At 35.9% G+C, this 15,780-nt stretch overlaps 3 protein-coding genes across 4 annotated transcripts; 2 read left to right on the top strand and 1 right to left on the bottom strand.

The window, feature by feature from the left end:
- The first annotated feature begins 1,391 nt into the window (after nt 1–1,391).
- On the top strand, nt 1,392–4,287 carry echdc3 (enoyl CoA hydratase domain containing 3). Its single transcript, XM_073838120.1, has 5 exons — nt 1,392–1,575; nt 2,006–2,127; nt 2,206–2,303; nt 2,377–2,577; nt 3,342–4,287. Exons 1-5 carry the CDS (start codon nt 1,445–1,447, stop codon nt 3,672–3,674), a joined length of 885 nt encoding a protein of 294 aa, XP_073694221.1. The 5' UTR covers nt 1,392–1,444; the 3' UTR covers nt 3,675–4,287.
- A 139-nt stretch (nt 4,288–4,426) lies between these two features.
- Nucleotides 4,427–9,981, bottom strand: LOC141333172 (F-box only protein 7-like). Of its 2 annotated transcripts, none has more exons than XM_073838118.1 (10): nt 9,930–9,981; nt 9,566–9,688; nt 9,080–9,272; nt 7,868–8,119; nt 7,406–7,550; nt 7,237–7,320; nt 6,667–6,762; nt 6,322–6,498; nt 5,871–5,917; nt 4,427–4,960 (listed from the first exon to the last, which is right to left on the bottom strand). In XM_073838118.1, the coding sequence occupies exons 2-10, from the start codon at nt 9,685–9,687 to the stop codon at nt 4,652–4,654; spliced, it is 1,425 nt and encodes a 474-aa protein (XP_073694219.1). In that variant the 5' UTR covers nt 9,688; nt 9,930–9,981; the 3' UTR covers nt 4,427–4,651. The 2 variants fall into 2 exon arrangements, with proteins under 2 accessions (XP_073694219.1, XP_073694220.1); XM_073838119.1 differs by having other exon boundaries at nt 6,667–6,759.
- Nucleotides 9,982–10,579: 598 nt separating this feature from the next.
- rtcb (RNA 2',3'-cyclic phosphate and 5'-OH ligase) lies at nt 10,580–15,005 on the top strand. The gene is made up of 12 exons (XM_073838459.1): nt 10,580–10,745; nt 11,033–11,111; nt 11,745–11,812; nt 11,899–11,998; nt 12,073–12,229; nt 12,305–12,461; nt 12,548–12,707; nt 12,865–13,040; nt 13,236–13,424; nt 13,579–13,689; nt 13,767–13,886; nt 14,529–15,005. The coding sequence occupies exons 1-12, from the start codon at nt 10,653–10,655 to the stop codon at nt 14,634–14,636; spliced, it is 1,518 nt and encodes a 505-aa protein (XP_073694560.1). The 5' UTR covers nt 10,580–10,652; the 3' UTR covers nt 14,637–15,005.
- Nucleotides 15,006–15,780: the final 775 nt, after the last annotated feature.

The raw sequence follows: 15,780 nt of genomic DNA, 5'->3' as shown, positions 1-15,780 counted from the left end.
GGCGACAAACTAGATTTTTCATAAATATTACATTTTGAAAAATTCAAAGCAATTAAACTCCTGTGGTGAAACTGTATGAATTACACTGCTGTTCATTATTTCTACGTCTTTAATTCTACTAAAAAAACAAACAAACAAAAAAAAAAACATTAAAGATTTAATAATTTGTTAATTGCCATAAGAGGCCGAAAATGATTTGTCAAATTACCCCTTTAATTTACTATATATATATTTAACATTTAGAATTGGAGTTTCATCGCCCTCCTGTGGTGAATTGTGTGAATTACATCAATGCGATTTATTTCTATAGATTTAACGCGAGTCAGACGAAAACCTTGCACTAAATTATTTTGCATTGATCGCATATAATTTAATAAACTAATCACGAGCTTCTGCAACAATAAAACATCTAGAAAACCGCCCTATTGTCTAGTAGAAATACATTTTTATATCTGTGCGCCATCCTGTGGTGAATTGTGTGAAATGCACTGCTGACACTTTCTTCTACGATTAAAACTGGAATCAGGAGAAATACTTGCATTAAATAATTTTGCATTGATTCATAATTATTAAATAAATTGTTGATTTTACTGGGCGACAACAAAACTTCTGGTAAATGTATCTTTTTGAAAGAAATATAAGTTTAGTGGGAAAAATATGACGAAAGTCCTTGTATGATTCTCTATGTATTGTTGTATTTTATCTTTGTTAAAATAAATACATAATATATTTTTACGTTTTATAATTCTAGTCTAGAAAACTATACTTTGCATTGATTTACATTTAACGAATTAAAAAAATACCACGAGAAGCAGAAAAAACGTCTGTTATATTAACCCTGTATTTATTATAAATGCATTTTACATTAATATACATATAGAATTAGAGTTTCATCGCCCTCCTGTGGTAAATTGTTTGAATTACATTAATGTGATTTATTTCTACAGATAAAACGCGAGTCAGACGAAAACCTTGCACTAAATTACTTTGCATTGATCGCATGCAATTTAATTAATTAATTACGACCTTTTAATAAATTAGTTTAATTGATTTAACAAATTGTTAATTTGGAAGCAGAAAATCATTTGTCAAATTACCCCTTTAATTTACTATAATATAACATATTTTACATCTAGAATTCGAGTTTGGCCCTCCTGTGGTGAATAGTGTGAATTACACGAATATTGTTTATTTATTTCTATGTATGTGGATTGTTTCCTGATTAATGTTATTTTTTATTTACATATTGTTATATTGCTTTATTCAATGATACTATTGCGTTGAACATAGTCTGTACACTTGCATTCACGTTGTAGTTGAGCTTGCGAATATTAACCGTTTCACAATTTATAAAGACTTTTATTTTGAATATTACTCTCCACATCCGGTGGTTCAGTCGTCTTTACTATACTGTGTTCCTGTAATGCATTAACGGTAATCAAAAATGATTTTAGGCAGATTTTACAAAGCGTCAAACCTTCTGAAGTCCAGCGGGGGGTCTTGGAGGATCTTGACGAGGAAGATGAGCGCTGATTCTTCATCTTTGACCCTTAGAGAGCAGCAGGACGGAATCAGGTGCTGGAACTCGCGTGACCTCTGACCCCAAACAAACCCACTTTACATTCAGCAGTGTTCATCGATATTTATTACCACGACCTTACAATTATTTGGACACCTAAACCATAATGAGACCTGTCTTAAATGCAACTTATTTAATAACCAAATGTTAACGCAAATGTCACTGTTTATAGAGAAAAATAGCAAGCAAAACATTTGACAGAAAGTTTATTAGGCTTGTCGTTGTAGTGAATATGCATTTTTCTAGTGATGATGTGCCCTTATATTTCACCAGATAAATATCTAGCAAACACTTAAACCTTAGTTTGTGAATGATTCTTTAGTCTTTATTCTTTTTTTCACAAATCAGTGTGAATCTTATTATTATGTTAACTAAATATAAAATGAAGACGGTAAATCTTATTTGAAGTGTGTGTTGCAATTTCAGGAGGATTATCCTAAATAACCCTAAGAAGAGGAACGCTCTGTCTCTGGCCATGCTGGAATCTCTGAGAGAAAACCTCCTGACAGACTCACACACAGACGATCTGCGTGTCATTATAATATCAGGCAAACATTCACAGTTCATCTAGAGACAGATGCGCTGAAACGAAGGCTTCCATAGTAACTGTGTGTGTCTCTCTGCAGCGCGGGGTCCCGTGTTCTCCGCGGGTCATGATCTGAAGGAGCTGACGGCTGCACAGGGCCAGGACTATCACAGCAAGGTGTTCCAGACCTGCTCAGAGGTCAGAGCTCATTTAGCAGAGGGGTGTGTGTGTGTGTGTGAATGCAGTGGAATAACTCAACTCTTTCTTGAAGGTCATGACCCTGATTCAGGACATCCCGGTGCCGGTCATTGCTATGGTGAACGGTATCGCCACAGCGGCGGGATGCCAGTTAGTTGCCAGCTGTGATATTGCTGTAGCGTCGGATAAATCGACTTTCGCTACTCCTGGAGTCAACGTGGGCCTGTTCTGCTCCACACCTGGCGTGGCGATAGGACGCGCAGTGCCCAGAAAGGTGAATTTACTGCTCTAGTGTGTCAGATTTTATATTTATAAGTTTATATTTTAATAATTTAATGACAAGTTCATAATACATTTTTTTTATTGCTAACAACACAATAATAATTGCAATAGTAATAGTTAATAGTAAATTATTTTTATTATTATTTTAACTTATGATAATAACAAAAAAACAAAGAAATATATTACTGTTGTAAATTACAACTGTACTGTAAAATAAAATAAAAAAAATAGAATTTATCATATATTAAGCCTTATAATAATAATTAATATTATTATTAGTAAATTATTATTATTATTATTGTTGTAGATTAACTTATTTATTACTGTTGTAAATTACAATTGTACTGTAAAGTAAATTAATGTTTGATAATAATTGTAATATTATCAAATTATCAAACGATATAATAATAATTATTATTCATATTTTAACTAATTATAAAATAGCTAAATATATACTTGTTAATATTTAACTGTTAAGTTAAAAAATAATATTTGATTAAATTAATTATAATATTGTCAGTTTATCAAACCATATAATAATAATAATAATAATATTATTTTATATAATCATTGAACTGGAATCTAATTCTTATAAAAATAATTAAAAATGTACTCTAAAATTAATCATTAATATTTTATAATATTTAAGAAACATCGTATAATAAGAAGAATAATTATTTTACCTAATTATAAAAAAACACTGCTGTATTTTTCTGTTTAATTATTCTATTATTAATTATAATTTCTCTCCTCTAGGTTGCGATGGAGATGCTGTTCACGGGCCGTCCCATCTCGGCTCAGGACGCGCTGCTGCATGGGTTGGTCAGTAAGGTGGTGCGTGAGGAGCAGGTAGAGGAGGAGACGCTGGCCATCGCCCGGCGGGTGTGTGAAAGCAGCCGGCCTGTGGTGGCTCTGGGGAAGGCTGTGTTTCACAGACAGATGGCTCAGGGCCGGGACGCGGCTTACGCCTCTGCTGCCGCCGCCATGGTGGAGAACCTGACGCTGCGAGACGGGCAGGAGGGTATCCGGGCATTCCTGGAGAAACGCAAACCTGTGTGGAGCAACAGCGCTGAGAAAAGCCACACATGACTCCTGATGCTGTCGTCACAAGCAAACTTTTGACTCTGTGCTGACCGATCTCCAGAGAAACAATCAAATAGAAGCTCAAGTCAGTTTGCAGCTTTATTCAATGTTTTTTGTGCCTCAGTGCCTTGCTTCCAATTCATCATCTTTAATGGCTAAAAATAATAATAATAATTACAACTATTTTAATGCTAATAAAAAAAAAAGACTGAAATATATTACTGTGCAAATTCCAGTTGTACTGTAAAATAGAAAAAAATAAATGATCAAACAACAGAATAATATTAGAATTCTTATTATTTAACTCTGTACTAATTCTATACTCTATACTAAACTGTTATCAAATATTGATAGATTTGTGACCCTGGACCACAAAACCAGTCTTAAGTCGCTGGGGTATATTTGTAGCAATAGCCAAAAATACATTGAATGGGTCAAAATTATTGATTTTTCTTTTATGTCAAAAATCATTAGGAAATTAAGTAAAGATCATGTTACATTAACTACTGTAAACCTATCAAAATGTAATTTTTGATTAGTAATATGCATTGTTAAGAACTTAATTTGGACAACTTTAAAGGTGATTTTCTCAGTATTTTGATTTTTTTTGCACCCTTAGATTCCAGATTTTCAAATAGATGTATCTCGGCCAAATATTGTCCTATCCTAACAAACTATACATCAATGGAAAGCTTATATATTGAAATTTAACCTTTTCCAGGGTCACATTTGACAAAGCAATCAGACTAAAGGCTTACTAAAAATAATTCTGAACTTTTTATTGAATGTTTGCTCTAATGCATCATTTATAATGTCTTCATTTTTTATTTATTCCTATAATGAATTCATTTCAAATGTGTGCTTGTGGGTCTAAATGTCCCAGGAATGCTTCAGTTAATGATGAACAAAAACGTAAGACCATCAAAATAATTTTACTTCTACTTGTTTGGAAAAATAAGCATTTAAAGTGCTGAAGCTCAAGTTCAAATGAAACCTCTCCTGATGTCCGCTGGTCGATTTCCTCCTGGCCTCAAACCGCGTCGACCAATGGGAATGCCCATTCCTGGCAGATGACCTGGGAGTGGACCAATGGGGTCAAAGCGCGGACGGGGAAGGATGACGGGTGCCTGGTCATAATCTCCACCGATGATCCCCGGAGGGTAAAGAGGAAGGGGAAGTGGAGCGGACGGGATGGGGGTGAGAGGGAAAATTGGGGGCACGTGGGACGGATAAAAGCGACATCTGCCCCTGCGTTCATTCTCCTTCCTCTGCTTATACTTCTTTTTGTAAAGCTGAGGGCAAAAAAGGACAGTTATGAGTATTTCTTAAAAATAAGTTACAGAAATATAATATTTAATTTAGTTTGGTGACTCAAACATAAGGCACAAGGTAGTACATACATTGAAACTGTATCATTCATATAATTATTATCAATGACCACCATTTTATAGTTGCAAATCTAAAGTAACAGCTTTAGTATTTTCAGTTTTATTTCAGTAGTAATGAATGGAATTATTATTAAAAAGTGCAAATATTAATCAATTCATACTCGCATATAAAAATAAATAAATTGGTTTTTAGATTCTATTTTGATATTTAAATAGATTGATTTTGCAACATGATCATAATTAATTTCTCTATTTTATTAGTTTCAGTTTAGTTTTTATTAACTATTTTGTTTTCACATAAACAAATAACAGATTTTACCCATTTATGAGCATAATTTAATGTTAAATAGATAAAAAACTATAATAATTTAGATTGTGTGGTAACTCAGTGATAAATCATATTAAAATGGAATAGATATATTAAAAATATTAATTCATAATCACAAAAATGAATAAATTACATTATTATATTTTATTATAGCATCTATTTATCAGCATAATTATAATTAATTTCTTATCAAATATTATCAGTTTCAAAAATCTTACATTATAACAGATTCTTATTAATTTATTTGTATTATTTATTTTAAATAATAATTAAAATATATAACAATTTAGTGATTCAATACTAATATCTATACTAAATTAATATCTAATACTAAACTGCCATTCATTTGTTCTATATGGTTCATTTAACAAATGTTTTTTTTATTATAAAATTGCAGATTCTTACATATTTTTTAATGACTATTGAGTGCTAATAACGAGTCACTATAAAATATGTAAATATGAATAAGAGATACATTTGGCTTACCTCCTTCCAGTCAGTGTCTCTCTGTTGATTTCCTGCAGAAAAACACACTGCAAAAAACAACAACAATCAACATACACTTCATTAGTACAAACACAGTCTGATGTGTGTGTGTGTGTGTGTGTGTGTACCTGGTATTCATCACGTTGTGGGGACCAAATGTCCCCACAAGGATAGGAATACCAGTCAATTTTGACCTTGTGGGGACATTTCTCAGGTCCCCATGAGGAAACAGGCTTATAAATCATGCACAATGAGTTTTTTTGAGGAAGTAAAAGTGTGCACAATCTCCTGTGAGGGCTAGGTTTAGGTGTAGGGTAGGGTTAGGGCGATAGAAAATACGGTTTGTACAGTATAAAAACCATTACGCCTATGGAATGTCCCCATAAAACATGTAAACCCAACATGTGTGTGTGTGTGTGTGTGTGTGTGTGTGTGTGTGCGCGTGTTTTACCCCTGAAATCTCTGTGCAGCAGGTGTCTCCAGAGCGAAGGATCATGGGTAGCGATGTTCAGGTCTCGGCACACGGTAGACAGCGAGACGAGAGAGGCGGCGTCCAGCAGTCGCAAAACACGCAACAGCAGCTCAGGAGGAAGAACAGGCAGACCGAAGAGAGCTGGCAGACCCAGCGCTGCACACACACACACACACACACACACACACACACACACACACACACACACACACACACACACACACACACACACACACACACACACACACACACACACACACACACATTACACACTCCGAACAACACACATGGTACTAGCACTGAGAGAGGAATAATGATAATCACCCTGTCTGGCAGCGGCCATGAGCGGATACACCAGCTGATCTTTAAAGAGACGAGACAGTTTGCGCAAGTCTGTGTAGACGACGCCTGTGCTTCCTCCTGCAGACACACACAAAACCTGCTGAAATGCTCAGGGTACAAACAACAGTATCTTTGAGATTCTGACAATTACTACAGAAAATAATAGAATTAGAAAATAACAAAATTAACCCAGTTTCCAGTTTGCCCTGAAAAATTTAAGTTGTGTTTACATGAGTGTTACTTTAGTATCATTAATATACTATTATAGGTTTCGTTAATATTTTTAATTACATTTTATATTTTCAGTTTAAACTTAAGTTAGACATTTATTTATTTAGTTGTGTGTTTTTGTTTTTTAAATATGTTTATATAGTTTTTATTAATCACAATACAGAACAAATAATCTGTCACAACTTCTATTTCGTCATGACTTTAAGGATCAGAATTATTTTTGTAGTAATGTAGGTTATACAGTTAAATCGTATTGGACTGCTTATAAATATAAATATGCAATATAAATACAAAATGCAATACATGCAGTCTCAAGATTACCTGCCCTGTCAGCTGTTACATAATCATCTGGTTTCAGCACCAGCTTGCGTGAATTCTCCATAGTCTTGTCCATCTTAAGAACAGCTGTTTCACAACAAATTAACAAATAATCAAATCAAATGAAAGAAGATGCCGACGAATAACAACTGCTGAATGCAGATGAACGCACCATTAACGACAAGTGTTCGGCCCATTGGTACAGCGACCACTGACACCAGGTTGTTCTCCAGAAGTGGGTGGGAATACTGAAGTCTGTACACACCCCCTGCTGCCCGCCAGCCAATCGGCATCTCACCCGAGTTCACATTACCACCCTGAGAGAGAGAGAGAGAATAACCAATGGAAGACTCAACAGTTAGGTTCAAAAGTATGTCATTGTTTGGATATTCAGATTAGGGTGTGAATGATTAATTCATGATTGATAAAGTCTGACTATTTACCTTTTTTAGATTTAAGAAGTTAGGAATTTTAAATATCTGTATGTATTTACATGAATGATTAATTGAATATTTGGTTCTCTATTATGATAGAAGTCTCCTAAAATGTACATCCCTATTTCAAATTTGTTTGATCTTGTTAATAATATCATTAATTCTAATCCAGTCTCTTGGGTCATCGTGTAAACTCTGACCTGCGGCAGGAAGCCGGTCTCCAGCAGCAGCAGATGCGCCGCCAGCATCAGACAGTCTGAAGGGTTTTGGCAGCTCGATGAGTCCAGCAGCCGCTCCAACGCATGAGGAATCACTCCATCCTCCGTCTCACAGCACAGCAGCGGCGGTGGAGCAAAGGCCGACACACCCTCCTCATCCTCCATCCAATCCTCCATCCCAGAATCTCCCACACTGCTGCTGTCTGCTCCACCACTGATGCTGCTGGGTTCAGCCTGAGATAAGACAAAGGCTGCTATGAGGACTCACACAAACACACACAAAGGATGCTTTGAGTACGTACACACACACACACACACACACACACACACACACACACACAAACACACAAACATGCTGACTCATGGCATCAGGTTCTTTTTTCATATCATTTTCCTTTCTTTGGTTCCTGTTGCTTATAAAATAATGATACCAGTGCAGTTTTAGGGTCTTGAAATGGGTTTTATTTTTTCTTTCCCAAGTTCTGTGTTTTTTTATTTTGATTTTATTTTAATTGTTTTTAATTACATGCAAATAATCAAAAAATATGTATTGAATTGAATTAATTAAATTGATCAATTTAATAATTTATAATTTTTTAATGTTTAACAATAAGAATGATATATAAAATGCATGTTTTTTTTGTGCTTTTTTGTTGTTGTTTTTTTTAGACATTCTGTGCTGTCTGTGTACATTTTTCTGGGTTTTGTATTTAATACAAAAGCATTATAAAAAAGTTATCTAACCAGTTAAACATAAAATAGTATTCAATAATATTAAGCAGGATTAGGCCATAGCTTAATTAAGACATCAAAATAATTTTTAGAAACAAAAAATAAAATAAAAAATACATAGACAATTTTTTACATAAATTAAGAGGAAAAAATAATAAATACTACTTTTAAAATTCTACTTTTTTCTAATACTTTAATTTAGCATATATTAAGTATTAATGTCATGTTTTGTGAGGCACAACATTTCATTTCGCTGTCTCCACACAGCAGAATGACAATAAAGTTTACTTGACTTGATTTTTTTTTTTTTTTTTTTACAAGAAAGAGTGCTGCCCAACAGAGATTAATGGTATAAAGACCACACAGACTAAAATAATCTGATATTACTTAAAACAATGTTGTAATAAACTGTAATATTATTATTACTACTACATGAAGTATATTTATGTGTCTTGAGCTCACCTTCTCACTGGATGTGGGTGTGTTTGTCTGGACAGCTCCTGCTCCACTCTGGGTTTCTGGGGCAGTTTGTGTTTGCTGGGGCAAAATCACAGTGATCATATCACCAGAAACAACCCCACAAGAGGACAACGTCTGTCCTGTGTCCAACAGAACCTCCTTCCCATTCAGGGACAGACTGAACTCCACATCAGACCTGTGCAGAGAGAGTCAGACACATGAGATGTGCTCTAGAAGGGCAGAAATGAAAGTGTGAGCAACATGACTGAGCATATGTGCAAAACTACAGATCAAATCAAACCCATATGGAAAATCCAGCTAGTAATACCAGATAATATGGTGACCAGCATCACATGCTTTCAAAACACATCATTGGCTATTGGCCATCAGAACACAACTAATCTTCATCCATACCTGATCAGTTATGTCCAAACTAACACAAACAACCAAGAGGAGCACAAAGAAGCAGCAGGAGCATCTTAAACTCACCCCAGTCCGCACTGAGGCAGCAGGGTGTCTCTGACCCGGACATTAAGCTCGACAAGCGTCGGTTCTGGTCCGTCCAGCTCCAGCCTGCTGGTCTGTTTGTTGATTCTCACCCTGAGCTTCATTCTGCAGTGAAGAAAAGCAGATCCAGGCTCAGAATCACTTTCATTTCGTTGTCAGAGCGTTATCATGTGACGTAACTGAAACTCACAAACATCTTTAATAATAATTTACTTTTATTTATACAACAATATTATTGCATTTAGTTCAATGTTATTATGCCACTGTAAAATAAACAAGAAAAGCCTCTGCTGAATGTGTTAATTTACATTTGTATTCAATATAAATTGAACAAAAACAAACGCACCTTTCACATACGTCAAAGTAGCGCGATGAAGCCAGTAAACTCCGCAGCCGAACAAAACAGCTGAGCGAGGTTTTCAAAATAAAAGTCCGCAACTATGTCACAAATCTGACAGGTTAAGTTTTGTAGCTTATTATTTGTCAACCAAATAATAATTAGGCATTGTATTTTATTGAAGGTAATATATAAAGCAAGTATAATTAGATTAATAAAATTAATTGTATTAATTAATTTAGTACATAATTAAAAGTGCACATTTTCGTCAATTTAAACAAATATTATTATTTTTTAATTATTAGACCATTTATTTTTTCTTTATAAATTGTTTTATTTGTTAGTGTATATGCGACGCAATTCTATATTTTACCACAGGAGGGCAGTGAAAAGACTAATGCATTTTGTCACTGAATTTTTGTCCAACAGGCGGCGCTCCGCGGAAAAAAGCCAGGAATTAAACAATTAAAATATCCCGTCGCTTTTTTTTTTTTAGATTTGTTTTCGCGCTTTAAAACCTAATTAATTATTAATAATTAATAAAATATCACTTACTGGCGACAGCGCCATCTTCTATTTTAATTTTCGTGTGCGACCAGCAGGTGGCGCTAAACAATCCGAAAAAACTCGCGTCAGTCCATAAAAACGCAGGAGAAGAAGAAGGAAGATCCGGAGAAGTGTGTGAAGATAGTTTGCTATTGTCAAAAGTGCGTCTATTATTTATATTTTAAAATGAGTCGCAGTTATAACGATGAGCTTCAGTATCTGGATAAAATCGGCAAAAACTGCTGGCGGATCAAGAAGGGCTTCGTGCCGAATATGCAGGTAAACCAGCTGTCAGAACCGCAAACGTGTTCACTTTCGGGTGCGATTCTGTGACGCGTTTATAAATGCTTATTAATAAACCGAAATATTCAATAATGGCATTCATAACAAAATGAGTAGTACTTGGTTAGTAGTACAGTACGTTATTGTGTCTCTGTGCTGATTATTATATTGTTTTATTCTGCTGGTATGAGTTTGTAAATCAGATTCTGCCTCATTTTATTATGGTTTTAATATAAAATGTTGTTTAAATTGAATTAAATGCTGAATCATGGTTTGATCTTTAGGTGGAGGGTATTTTCTATGTGAATGATCCTCTTGAGAAACTCATGTTTGAGGAGCTGAGAAACGCCTGTCGTGGTGGAGGTGAGGTTACATCAGATTTTTCATAAAATTAATTGAACAATCTGTACAAACACCACCAACAACAATATATACATGGGTTAGAACATTAGCATCAGGAAAGCCAAAAAAAGAGAATAAATATATTTATGTCAAGTAAAAATTTTTTGTAAATCATTCTTCTATTATAACGTTTTATTGCATTTGTGTTTTTCATCACTTTAAGGGCTCATTGTGAAATACACAAGGATGATTGGTTTGGTTTATGGCTTAGAAATGATTGAGAAATACTTAATAAAAAGCACAGGATTGTGCTGTATAATTAGTCAGATACACAAACACGCATGTCAGTCATACATGGGCACTGCTGAAAGTCATAAAACACCTTAAACAGACACACGGTTTAGTTTATGGTTCATTTTGACAAAAATGAGAACATGAAATTATATTTAAGTGTAATTAATTCAACATATGTATTTGCTCTGAATGAAATTTTAATATTACTATATTAAAGTTACTATATTTTAGAATTACTATTTAAATATTTTGATTAAAATTTACCAATGCAGCCTATATATATATTATTAATCAAACAATATTGAATCATATCGTGCTGACCGAAATTGTTTAAATTGCATATAATGTCTGTTTTCACAGGGTTTGGTGGTTTCTTGCCTGCTATGAAACAAATTGGAAACGTTGCTGCCCTGCCAGGAATCGTACACGTGAGTTAAATTATTAAGATTTATCGTTACAGGAAAGTTATCATGTGTCTTCATACTGTTTTCTAATTTGAATCTGATCTGCGCAGCGGTCTATTGGCTTGCCCGACGTCCACTCGGGATATGGTTTTGCTATCGGAAACATGGCTGCGTTTGACATGGACAACCCGGAGGCCGTGGTCTCTCCCGGTATGTAAGCGAGCCACATTCAGATTCACATTCAGGTTAATAATGTGGCCGCTCACGGTCCATCTCGTCTGCAGGTGGTGTGGGCTTTGACATTAACTGTGGTGTCCGTCTGCTGAGAACTAACCTGGATGAGGGCGACGTGCAGCCGGTGAAGGAGCAGCTGGCACAGTCCATGTTTGACCACATTCCTGTCGGAGTCGGATCCAAGGGTGTCATTCCCATGGGAGCAAAGTAAACACTGAAACAAACTTAATACTTTTAATAATTTTTTTTTAATAAGTTTACCAGCATTGGGTTTGTGTGTAGAGATCTGGAAGAAGCTCTAGAGATGGGTGTGGATTGGTCGCTGAGGGAAGGGTACGCTTGGGCCGAGGATAAGGAACACTGTGAGGAATACGGCCGAATGCTGCAGGCCGATCCCAACAAAGTCTCATCCAAAGCCAAGAAGAGAGGACTGCCGCAGGTGCACACGCATTTACAAGACAAAGTAATGCAAAGTACAGCAAATTCTCTCAAGTCTCATGTTCTGGATCTCCTGCCGTTGTGTAGTTAGGTACGCTGGGTGCAGGAAATCACTACGCAGAGATTCAGGTTGTGGACGAGATCTATAATGATTATGCGGCAAAGAAGATGGGCATCGATCACAAGGGGCAGATCTGTGTGATGATCCACAGCGGCAGTCGAGGCCTCGGCCACCAGGTGGCTACAGGTGAGCTTATGGTTTTATTTAGTGTTTTTTAAATGAAATAATTAAAAATAGTTTTTTAATATTTTACTTTTAGTTTAACCATCAGATTTTTCTTAATGGTTAATAGTTTTAGTTAACTATAATAGTCCTGCTTAATGTTGCTCACTCTGGTGTTTAGATGCTTTGGTTGCGATGGAAAAGGCGATGAAGCGAGATAAGATCACAGTGAATGATCGTCAGTTGGCCTGTGCTCATATCACATCTCCTGAGGGTCAGGACTATCTGAAGGGCATGGCAGCGGCCGGCAACTACGCCTGGGTCAACCGCTCCTCCATGACCTTCCTCACTCGCCAGGTGAGCTGAACACTCATATGGAATAAAATATAATAAATAAAATGCCACTTACTATTCCTGCCGTGTACACAGTGCTTAGTGTGCATGCAAAACAAAAATAGTGCGTATAAAAACATCTGGGGCTGCTTGATTAGTTTAAGCATACTTGGTACTTTACACATACGGAAGGATCATTCATACTGACGTTCACTGCAGGCCTTTTCCAAAGTCTTCAACACCACACCAGACGATCTGGACATGCATGTCATCTATGACGTCTCACACAACATTGCCAAGGTGGAACAGCACATGGTGGACGGCAAACAGAAGACTCTCCTTGTGCACAGGAAGGGATCAACGCGAGCCTTCCCACCACACCATCCACTCATACCTGTCGACTATCAGGTGACTTGATGTACCAAATCAAACAAACACAGTTTACTTTCTCATTCCTGGATTTCTTTTGAACAATTAATGCAGGTTATTCTGAAAGTTTGGCAAGGACTTTCCTTGACACATGACCCTAAACCGAAATATTTCAATGTTGTTTCCTCTACAGCTGACCGGCCAGCCGGTTCTGATTGGAGGAACGATGGGCACCTGCAGTTACGTGCTGACGGGCACAGAGCAGGGCATGACGGAGACGTTTGGCACCACGTGTCACGGAGCGGTGAGTCATGTGATCAGATATGCTGCAGTGATTATTTTTTGTGCACACCTATCTGACATGTTTTGTGAATGCTGTAGGGTCGAGCTTTATCCAGAGCCAAATCCAGACGCAACTTGGACTTCCAGGATGTTCTGGATAAACTGGCAGATATGGGCATCGCCATTAGAGTGGCCTCACCAAAGCTGGTGATGGAGGAGGTGAGACTTTAAATAGAATTTAAATCAAGTAGCAAAAAAAAAAAAAAAAAAAACATTTCCAAAATTACCACTAAATGGTCACAAATTAATTTTTTAAAGTGAATTACTTTGTAGATTTAAGCAATTTGTTTTAATGATTTTACTATTTTTTTATATTGTATCATAACTAAAAACTAAATTATTTAATACAGTTATGGAATAATCATTGTACAATAAATTGCACTGAATAACTTTATGCTATTATATTTGAGCTGCAAATAAACTTTCAGTAGTATCCAAAAAATGTTGACAGTTGCTGTAATATTAGAATTTATATATTTAAATAATCATCCTCTAAAAAATAATTTATGCTTTTATTTAGGTTGCTCTGTGATTTATTTTCCTTTAGATTACCCAATCACAAATTGCACTTTTTTTTTTTTTTTACAATTCCAAGAAACTGTTTTATATATTTTTTTAAATCAAAATAAAGTGCATTGAATAAATGTATACTGTTACATACAAGCTGTTTGTGACCTAAATTGCTGCTAATTAATTTATCTTCCCTGTTTAACATTATTATTGTTAAAACAAGAGCAAATCAAACAGATTGTCAGTCTCTTATCAAAATGCATAGTTTTAACACATCTTCTTGCACCTCAGGCTCCTGAATCCTATAAGAACGTCACAGACGTGGTGAACACGTGCCATGACGCTGGCATCAGTCAAAAGGCCATCAAGCTTAGACCCATCGCTGTGATTAAAGGCTGAAATATCACAAAGCTGCACGCAAGTTTCTGATCACAGAGATGAGTCCGTACTGCTGAAGACTCTGCATCTCAATTATTTAGCACTTATGAAGGTGAAGTGGCTCGAGCATTGTTTGTTTCGTTTTGGGTTTAAGGGTGAACATGTTTACACTAAGAGCTACCTATGTTGAATAAATTGTTGCATCAGCATCTTTACTTGTTCTCCTGAATCTGTTTGAATGGTCATGCAAACTTTGCAGCTTGGAATAAATGTCCAGCTGGAAATCAGAAAGAGATTAGTAAATACTTTATTGGTCATGACAAAAGATCCACAAAAGGGAGTGAGAGGGCCTGTCCCAGCATATCAAAAATAAATCAAGTTTACACAGTCTACCTTTCGTGTCTTTCTCTCCTCTTTTTTTGGCATAAACACAGTGGGTCTGACGAGCAGGACTGGAGCATTTCTGAGTAACAGATCACAGCAAAGGCTCATGGGTAATGACACAGAAAACAATCTTTAACAGTCATTCTCATGTTAGAAGTTACATTTCAGCTTATGAAAAAGTGCTTCATCGAGTTTGTTTTGGGTTAACTTATTTAATAACTATTTCCTATCATGATTCTTAACCATTTAAAGCCAATGTGATGTCGAAAGCCAGGTAATATTTAGGTCCCAACTTTGATGGGCACGTTTGTCTGAAGTGGGATCCAGGGCTGAAAGGGTTAATGCATGTGCAGCATCTCCAAAAATCCAACAGATTGTCAACAATGTCATTTCGTCAGCCGTAACAGGTCATTTTTACAAACGAGTGAAAGCAGAGAGATCTGAACCGATTGTCTCTCTGATGAGTTTCAACTTTACACAAGTACATTTCCAAACAAAAGAATTGCTAGCAGCGTAACTTAACCAAACATTCCCACTGCAGATCTGAGGATCAAACCACCTCGTATTTTCACAGTTCATAACATTACATTGCATATTTCAAACGGGCTGTAAAGGCATTAAACGACAGCAAATCTGACACTGTGATGGTGCGGATATTCGTTTAGTGTTCGGAAATGATACGCCGTACAGTACAGCTTTGATGGGAATGCCGTATCACATGGAAAACTAGAGGGGATTGCTGATGATTAGCAGTTAACAAAGTAAAAAAAGACATTTTAGA

Source organism: Garra rufa, chromosome 4 (assembly GCF_049309525.1).
Source record: "Garra rufa chromosome 4, GarRuf1.0, whole genome shotgun sequence".
Classification (NCBI taxonomy): Eukaryota; Metazoa; Chordata; class Actinopteri; order Cypriniformes; family Cyprinidae; genus Garra; species Garra rufa.
This window is presented reverse-complemented; position numbering and strand designations above follow the sequence as displayed.